Source organism: Pollachius pollachius, assembly GCF_949987615.1.
Source record: "Pollachius pollachius genome assembly, chromosome: 15".
NCBI classification, from domain to species: Eukaryota; Metazoa; Chordata; class Actinopteri; order Gadiformes; family Gadidae; genus Pollachius; species Pollachius pollachius.
Window position 1 is genome coordinate 13,193,626 of NC_136948.1, and position 9,970 is coordinate 13,203,595.

The following is a 9,970-nucleotide window of genomic DNA, read 5'->3' on the forward strand; positions in this document are numbered from 1 at the left end:
CAGGAACTACCCATACCCCAACCGAATTATCTCGCATAATTAAAAAGATCACATTGAAAACACCACGGCCAATCAATAAAAACGTATGATACAACCGATTCTGTTTGAGATTATTTTTATAAATAATGTATTGATCCACAATAATATAAATAATAATCACTAGTTTCTTTGGAACCTGTGCTTGAGAGGGATGAGGGAATTGTGCACAACTACACATATTTAATTACGGATCTTGACACATTAATTGTTTGTATCCTAACTATGTCTGGACTTGTGACAATTATAAAATGTAGGTTATTTTATAATTAAAAATATATTATATTTTATATATATTTTATTTTTTGCAATTATGTCACTAGCAGAATGTTTGCTCTCTTCATATGTATAAGTCATTCATACCTTGGGGCATTTAGGAACACCCTAATCTTGTCGGAACACAAAGTTTATCTTGCAATCAAGTTGTATTTGAACCAAGACTTTATAAACCTTATAAACTATAAAAGAGTAATTCAATTTAAGGGAAGACATTTTATAACCAATATCTTAGAAATTATACAATAAATCAGTATTTGCAAAGGCATGTTCAATAAATCCAAGTGAAATGATCTCCATATTTAATAAGTTATCGTCAAAGTAGATTGTTCAAGCTCTGAGTCACCAAGTACATTCAAATAAATGGTTTGGGCTTCTGGTTCTACGAGATATGAGTGAAAACAAACATGAACATGGAAAAGAGAGCTTTTTCAATAACATTACAATGAATTAGAAATTAAGTGAAGTAATTAACAAAATACAAAAAAAAAGTACTTTACAAACTGGCTTCATAAATCAATTAACACAATTCAACATAAAATATAACGGAACAAATTAAAAGCTACAAATTTCCCTCCAAAGTCGTGCCCGTCTGTTCTGTTCTGCAGAAACCTTGAGCCATGCTTGTGATGGGTACTGGCAGAAGAACGTGGCTATTGTACACTATGGTGAAGTTTTTTTCAGCCACGAAATGTCTAACATAAAACATTCTCGTACATTTTATTACAAAAAAGGCCCACAGAAAGGGCCAAGACACTGATTCTACTTAAGCAGCAGCGTGTGTTGAGGAGGTTCAGCCAAAACCACGTCAATGATATACTGTGTGGACGTTTAAGCATGACAAGGGTATAGAGAAACAGTCGACTAACATTTAGATCTCGCTCACAATTTTTTTTCATTCCGATGTTGACATAAATACACGGTGTGATTTGTTTTGGGGTTTGTTCAACAGTAAATACCAAAATAGTGGCTTCACTGTTACGGTGCTTTTTGAGTCACTATTTGGGTTCAGCACTGAAAGATACACTGGTTGAGCAAAACTTGAATCAGGGTTTAGGGAGTTTTGTTTTGTCTAAGTTGTCAGATCTTTAACAGAAGAGACAAGCCCTGTTTTGCGTGTAAGAGCTCAGAGGGATCAGCTGCATGGCTTTCTACCTACAAAGTTATCCCCCCAATCCCTAATTCAAAACACTTTGCATATGACAAGGAACATTTGAGACAGTGAAAGCACACTGTAACAGTACAAGATACTTGGGTTGGTAACACACAGCTGGAACAATGTGATTGCACGTAACACAGTGAAAGGTATGATTAAGGCAAAAGGTAGACAAAACCAAAAAGTGAGTATTTTTTACTTTAAAGTGAATACCAACTGTTTTGGACTTCAGTTATTTTGCATTATTTCTATATGAGTAGGACATGTATTCTTTTGAGATTTGTGTTAGTTTTTTGGAATTCACTTTAGATGCTTAAAAGGCAACTCAGACCAAGTGTAATGAGGCAGACATTATGTAGCTATTGGTTTTAAAAGACGATTTGCTGAATGACGAAAACCCGATGGAACTCGCGGACCAGCATGCACGCCAAAGCAAGTGTTCTTTTTTTATACATATATATATATATCTTCAACACAGAAAATGTCCCTCATCTAAAATGTAGTCTTAAAAACAAATATCCATATGTCTCCATACAACCAAGACTGCAGGGTAAAAGTATAAGTTACACCAGCACAGTCACCCTTAACCTGAATGATTTTTTTTGATTTTTTTTTGGCAAACCAGTAAATCACAGCAGTGATCTAGATTTCAAAGCCTTTTGTGGCACACGTACGATGCTCGGTCAACTGGGCACCTGGTTGTTGGCCACATTAAGTGACAGCTTATTATTAGCTGAAAAAAAAGGTTGGGTGCAAATAACACTAAACAAGGTTGCAATAGAGCATGCAATGAACCTGCATTTGTACGGATAAAAAATAAAATCACTCATCCCTTCACCGTAACCTGTCATTCCCCCTTATGGTAGCAATCTCCAATAATAAGAGCACACAACGTATTCCAACCAATAGTGTTGAAATTATACTATTATCCCCTATAATAGAAAAATATACCAAGAGGTGTATTTAAACTAAAAACTAGTGTTGTTTTTTTTGTCAGAAATGTAATAATAGCTAGTCAATAATTAGAGTGGAATTACAGCTTCCCCACTCAAGTCAAGTAATGCTCTTTCCCGCTGTTGTACAAGGCCAGAGGAACTCCCGAATCCTACATTTGACAGAAGAAAGGCTACCTTTCCACAGAAACAGGTGAGAACCATCATCTATGGCAGGAGAGAGAGGCAAAACCAGAAACGGATTCCGATGGAAGGAGCTGGGGTTCTCCCTCCCTCTCTCCCTGATGCGCTCGCTGTTAAAGCTCCCCGGGCTTCTGGTCACAGGGAGTGCACACACGCACGGGGTGGTCCCAGCCTCGCGAGGGCACGGGGCGGCGCTCCGGGGAGCACTCGTCACACACGCCCTGCCCGCAGGCGCGGCAGTGATGCTTGGACAGCTTGGCGCTGAACTCGCGCCGGCAGCTGTGGCAGCACAGGATGTCCTGGTCGGGCACCCAGTAGGCGGGCCGGGCCGCGTCCTTCACCAGACCTGGGGGGAGAGCGCCGGGACACGGCCATGCAGGCACGGAGGAACCAGGTTAGGAAACCGCTGAGTGGTCGGATGTGCTTTGTCACAGCGCCTCGCGTCGCTGTTTCTCCTCCTGAAATAACTAGTGCCCGTGCTGTTCTTTTAAATTTCCTTTAGAAAGGGACAGGATTTTTTTTAAAAAGGCAATATGCGAAGTTCCTCGGTATATATTACAGGGAGGTAAAAGCAACCTCAGCACGAATGCCGTAACGCTGCATGTTTTTGAAGATAATGTTGATGATGAGGACAAATACTTCTTGCAAATATGTCCCCTTCCCCACTAAAACATGCACATTACATGGCTGTTAGAAAACGTCAAAAGAAAAGTTGCTATTTTCCATTAGTTCATTACCTTACCCTATCTAGCAGTATAAAAAAAAACATAAATAATACATGAAACCTAAAGTGGATTGAATACCATGCCTTTCTGTGACAGTATGTATTGCACTGCACAGAATAAATAGCCATTACATTACAATCTTGTAGTGGGAGAAGGGCTTGGCAACCAAAAAGACTGTTTCCGGCTGACCATCCACCAGTACTTTCTAAACCAGCAGGAGCTGTGTTCAACCTACAGTATCCTGCTGGAGTTTGCCCTATACCACTACCCACCACTGGAGAGCAGAGTTTCTCCAGTCCACTTATCCTATCTGTGTTACAAATTCCAATTGCGTAACCATTCCAGGCTGTGTGTTGTTGTTCTCCTGCGATCCACTCACCAAGAGGGATGTCGATGGCGGTGGCCACTGCCCCCAGAGTGTTAGTGACCACCTCCCCCACCTTCCTGGCCAGTGTTCCGCCCTCCTCCTCCTCCTCCAGCAAGTCTGCACAGACATAACCACCAGTTGAGAGGGGATGGACACGGACATCCAGCAGTAGGCTTAGAGGTGAGGTGGCTGCTTGCATCTTCAGAGGGGAGGTTGTCTCAGTTCACGTACCTGCGTGGGACGCCCGCTGCTCGAAGCACAGGTCGCAGACCCTGACTGGGGCGGGGCCCCAGCCCCTCTCTGGGATGGGCGTGGCTTTAGAAGAGCAGCCATCGCAGAAGCCCTCCCCGCAGGCACGGCAGTGATGCTTGTTGTCATTGTCCTGGAAGACCGCCTGACACTTGTGGCACGTCTGCAGGGGCCCAGACACAAACAACAACAACAGTAAGGGGAAACTGCGGTCGCTAAGGACAGGACGGGCCGTCCACGGCCGGGCCTGCGGGAGCAAACCCGGGTTGTGTAATAAAAAGGGTGGAAGCAGAGTGCGACAGGCTGGTAAACATGCCTGCAGAGGCACTCATCTGCACACTGTCAGCTGTTGCGGTGGAGGTGAGAGGGGGTGAGTGTGTCGGTGGGGCGGGGGGGGGGGGGATTGTCACTCACCAGGATGAGGGAGTTGGGTTTCCAGTAGGCCGGGGCGATCTGATCCGTCAGCCAGGAGGTGACGGCCTTGGCGGGCTTGACGCTGAGCTCCGACACCGACTGAGCCACCAGGTTGACCCCGTCCAGAAGCCGCTGCGCCGCGTTGCTGTTGTCCTTCAGGAAGCCGTCCGACTGGGGGAAAACGGAGACCGCCGGGTTGGTTTTTTTATGGCCCTTCAACCACTCAATTATGGATGACATGGAGACCAGGGGTCTATTAAATTGATTGAGAAGGCTCCCGTGTCCCGGGTCTTACCCCGGGCCATATGTGCTGGATCTCGGTACGGACGACGGTGTCCACGGGGTCCTGGTTTCCGTACCAGTACTGGCGGCTACGATAGATTACTCCACAGGTGGGGCATTCAATCACATACCTGCACGGGCGGAGAAAATCACATCATGTTCACAATCCCTACAGAGTAGAATAGTTACTCCTACACTCCTAGTGTAGCGTTTTATGTACACACATCTAAACAGATTTTTTAACATCTAAATACTAAATAATAAACTACTGATTTACCCTAACCCTATATATATTAGAAAATGTAAACTAGTTTCCCTTTCATTCTTATGAATTACTTTTTACTTATTTATCAAGTACAGGCCTTCTGTGTCAGAGGTTGGAGAAAAAATTGAACCAGCGCTGCTAAGAATGGAGCGTGTAGGTAACACACCCCTAACCCCTCGCCCAACTACCCTGGACCATCTTGGGTGGGTCCACTTCCTCCCTCTACTCACCCAGACCAGGCGTATTTGGCCAGACCCAGCCACGGAGAGTCACAGGACGCAGAGGTCTTGGGAACCACCATCACTTCCTGTCCCCTTTCATAACAAGCCTGAAGTGGAGGGAAGGGTCAGGGGTTAGCGTGACGTCATTGTTAGCCTCGCTAGCTAGCTAGCTGGATCACTTAGTTGTCCTTTACGGTCGGTACGTACCTTGCATGTGTAGATGCGGTTGTCGTACTGGGGCGAGTAGCGGCAGCGATGCTTGGCTTCGTGGCACACTCCCTCCCCCAGGTGGTTCATACTGTTCTTGCAGCCACATCTGTGAACAGAACGGAATGCATCAAACATCATGCTGAAAACAGCCCGTTGGCACACAGCAGATGATGACGATGGACGAAATGAAAGTCGTTAAAGGGTGACTGACCCGCAACCGAGGCAGAGAGAGGAGCAGGTGAAGTACTCATCGGGAAAGAAGCAGCCGTGGGCCACCAGCTCGTCTGAGATCTCGCCGCAGAAGCGATCGCTAAGGGCCTGGATGGAGCAGAGGACAGAGACCCAGAAGATATTACGCTGAACCATATCACAACCTGGGAGAACAGCACAGACTGTGAAGCTGTCCACAGCGTGACGAGAAGCAGTTCATCCTTTTGAATCCAATTAGGCAGACCACTGCCCTTTGTCTCACCTCTTCATCCGAGTAACCAATGTGTCATTCAAAAGCCTTCGCAATTGTCCTTCAAACACGGAAGCCGCAAAGACACCCACACACACACACACACATCAGAGGCCAATCGAGTTATTAACGACCTTACCTGCAGGGCTTTGAAGATAACCACGGGGGTGCGAGGGGAACGGGTGGCGTTGTTGTCCAAGAGCTGCTCCAGGCTCGCCTTCAGGCCACTGAAGTCAGTTGGGGGGCTGAGGGTCTGGGTGCCTCGGTACTGGACAGAGCTGAAGGCTTCTGGGAAGCGACCCAGCTTCCTGAAGCGCTCCAGCAGGAGCCTGTCGACCGGCTCCGATGTCTTACCTTCAGCAGACAGGGAGGAGGAAGTTTACAAATGGAGCTAGGCCAGCAGGTTAGCCAGCATCTAGTTGTAATTTTATTTATAAGCCCGTGGCAACAGCAACGCTTGCTGTGTATAACAGTTTTTCAAGTCACTATTACATGGTCGAAGAGGTAAATAAATAGCAATAATTAGAACGTTCCACATCTAAACATCAATCTTAAATTCAACCACTAGCTGTCCTTAAAATTATGTTTTTCTTGTTTTGCAACAACTTGGTACAGCAAGTGCTACAACCAATACTGTGGACAAGGTAAAACCAAAACAAGAAAAGCGTTGCTTTGTTGTCACTGGCTTCTCCCAAATCATCTGTTATGGGCAAGCCTCAATTTAAACCACAAAAGTGTTGTTGATTATGAGAGACTAATAATAGACTGTGCCTCATACGATAAAGTATAGGGCTTGCACATGAGAATGGATTATGGGACTTTTTTATTGCAGATACTCCAAAATCTTGAGGACTAAGAGTTTTAGTTCCGGCTTATCAAAACTGTGTTCCACGTCTCGCATGAGAAATGCTGTGGCAGTTTCAAAAACAACAATTTCGCCCAATAATTTAAAATCATTTCACGACTTATTACTTAACAACAAACAGAAAAAACAATGGCTAATTACATAACACTGAAATACTCCTATGCAAAAAGAATGGAGGCGGCCAACGCAATGTGAAGGCGCGATGTACAAGCCCAATACCACAACTGGTGCACCACCTCCACTTAAGCAAAGTGATAATGCAGTGTACATACATTACCTTCCCCCATCACTTTCCTCCCTCATATCACATTACAATGTCAGTTTTCCCGTACCTGAACCGAGCAGCTTGGTGTGGACGGTCTCGTGGAAGATGACCACCGCGGGGCCGATGCTGGACAGCGGGACGTCCAGGCCACAGCGGGCGATGGAGGCCTTCAGCTCCTTGGTGAAGTGCTTCAGGTAGGCGTCGGAGGCGTCGCCCAGGAACTTGAAGAGGTCGTCGTGGAGACGGTCGGCGTGCGTGCGGTACACGATGAGGTCCGAGATGGCCAGCACCTTGAGTAGGAGACGGGTCCTCTGGCCCTGCTTGGAGCTATTCCCCAGCAGGCCCTCCGTGTCGATCACCACCACCTTGCGCACGGGGTCGAAGGCCGCCCACACGCCCACCGTGCAGGACTCCTGGGTGGGGGAGGTCTTGAACACCTCCTTCCCCATGAAGAAGGTGTGGTTCAGCGTGTGGGATTTCCCCTCCCCGGTGTTGCCAAAGATGGACACCACCTTCAGCAGGCGGTCCCGCTCACAGCCCAGCTTCTTCACGAACGCAGCCTCATCCTTTATCTGGGAACAACACGCAAGCACGTCGGTCACACATTCACCACCGCTTATCACTCCCGTATGCACTAGACATGTCTGACTTCGTAGAATTATGTGTGGTATTTAGCATGACTCACCTGCATCTCCTCATTTTCATCCACAAGAAGGAAACTGGCCACATTCTCCAGAAGTCTTGCTGCCTGAGCTTTGTTGTCATTGTCTGTTTGGATGGGGGTCTGGGCAGGAGGTTGAGCAGTGGGTTGAGCAGGGGGCTGAGCGGGCCGTTGAGCAGAGGTCTGAGCAGGGGGAGGAGCAGGTGTCTGAGCAGGGGTCTGCACCGAGTTGTTCAAAGCAAGTTTAGGTGGTGGAGGGTAGGCTGTAACTGGGTGTTTCCTTTTGTTTCCACCGCTGTGGGTGCGTTTCTGACAGTCTTGACACAAGTTCACTTTGCAGGTGAGGCAGCGGATGACAGATCTGTTTTTCGTTTCAGAACTCCCGTTACTCCCTCTGCAACTGTCACAGTACGGGATGTGTCCCGGGCCTATCGGCAGGCGCTCGTGGCTCTTCAGATGTTCTTGACTATGGAGCCCTGCCTCACATTGGACGCATTGCAACTTTTGGCACTCATTACATTCAAACGCAGCCTCGTCAGAGCCACCGCAGGCATAGCTTTCTTGACATATTAGACTAGTACTATTGACTCCCTTTTCTGTAGAAGAGCCATGGCCACTCATCATTTCTCACGAGGTTAACCGGGACACAATCTACTGCTAACTGGAACAGCTTGGAGGAAGACTCCCAACAGATTCCACTAGCAGTCAAGAACAAAAACAAAACCCAATACTGTATTAATGGCATATAACTCAAGAGTAGCCCATGGAAAAACAACGTGTATGTGGCAGAAATTAAACTGTATTGAAACAATGCTCCATTTGACCTCTAGCAATGTGGGTCAGTGCAACTTGCTCATGAGGCTGTTTACATATATTTCAACAGAAAGGGGTGATTTTAAAAAAGACTTGGTGAGCAGGTGCACATATATAGCGGACTATAAGGACACAATCAAACGTCAAGCTACAATGTTCGCTCAGCTGGGAGCAGGCAAGGATTTCGTCGCTAGATTTCAAGTAGTAAACATAAACTGTGTACAGAACATCGTGGAAAACACAACATCGATTCTTTGCTTTAAAAGAAAGAAGAAAGTAAAATGACCGATTTCGAAAGAGTATTTGAGACACCAGCACAACAACAAGACAATGAACCCCCCACCGAGATAACACTGTGCAAACAGACGTAGCTAGTCACGGCTAGCTAGGAAGTGGACTTTCACTAGCTCGTTGATCCCCAGATTATTTCGCATATCGGGAAATAAACCCAAAGTAAGCATCAATGGGCAAAGGGCCAATGAAAAATACACCAGCCAGTGAGTATAAACAAGCGGTGGTCGTGCAGCAGCAGTCGGAGGCTCCTTGTTTGGTAACCGGGCTCCTCGGTGAACTTACAACCACAACAACAACAACACCAGCCGCTGTCAAAGCTCCGGAGACCAGCGGATGTCCTGAGATCTGGCGGCAGAACGCGGATTAATATGCACGGTTACGGCCGAGAAGTGTTTTAATTAGGTTATTGCATTGGTGTCTTCCCGAGCACTGTCATTGTTTTGTTCGTCGGCCCCCTCCCTGGCAGATCTATGTGGCGTTATTTTGTTGCCAGATCAGCTGATCAGATTATTTTCAGTCACGGGGTCAGATAGGAGGGCATAAATAGGGGGCATGCCGGGAGTGGTAGTTTTTCTACTGGTAGAGGAGCCTAGTTTTAATTGTAGAGTAGTGATTTACATTTGTCTTTATATATGTATGGCATATTTTTTGTTGATTCTTGTTAAAACATCGAACAACAACAGTGGTTCATTTAGACAGTGAACATGACTACAAAAAAAGTCTGAACACGCAATTATCCCTGGTAATGAGGTTAATATAGGCTTAGCTCTGGCTGGGAATTGTTATTGATATGACAGGGCTCCAAAGGTTTACACAAGCAGTTTAAATAGCAGCAAATGTCAAAAAGAAAAAGGAAGGAACCGCTACAGCTAGTTATTACACGTTATCCGCAATGTAGCTGTTTGGCCAGTAGGTGGTAATGCTGGTCAATATTTTTGCTTGCTGGTGTTGTATATGCCTATTTACAACGTATCCTTTGCAGCCGTTATGTGTAAGATCCAAGTCCACACGCACGCACGCACGCACGCACGCACACACACACACACACACACACACACACACACACACACACACACACACACACACACACACACACACAATGATATACCAGTTTAAATGTAGAAAGTAGCCTGAATTAAAATATTTGTATCCCTGGTCACAGCCTACCCATGAAGATCCTCCGATGCACTTTTTCCCGCAGCAAACTGTGGGCACATTTAAATACCACTTTCATTTTCACATTGTATAGAACCAGTTCAATCCCCTTTCCTCACT

General features: G+C 46.1%; 1 protein-coding gene across 2 annotated transcripts; it reads right to left on the bottom strand.

The window, feature by feature from the left end:
• Nucleotides 1–434: 434 nt before the first annotated feature.
• On the bottom strand, nt 435–9,166 carry LOC307087290 (zinc finger FYVE domain-containing protein 1-like). Of its 2 annotated transcripts, XM_079752811.1 has the most exons (12): nt 8,978–9,166; nt 7,613–7,771; nt 6,995–7,499; nt 5,937–6,151; nt 5,549–5,655; nt 5,335–5,443; nt 5,137–5,234; nt 4,655–4,772; nt 4,360–4,530; nt 3,928–4,108; nt 3,709–3,813; nt 435–2,950 (listed from the first exon to the last, which is right to left on the bottom strand). In XM_079752811.1, exons 2-12 carry the CDS (start codon nt 7,616–7,618, stop codon nt 2,718–2,720), a joined length of 1,848 nt encoding a protein of 615 aa, XP_079608937.1. In that variant the 5' UTR covers nt 7,619–7,771; nt 8,978–9,166; the 3' UTR covers nt 435–2,717. The 2 variants fall into 2 exon arrangements, with proteins under 2 accessions (XP_079608937.1, XP_079608936.1); XM_079752810.1 differs by having other exon boundaries at nt 7,613–9,166.
• Between the last annotated feature and the right edge of the window lie 804 nt (nt 9,167–9,970).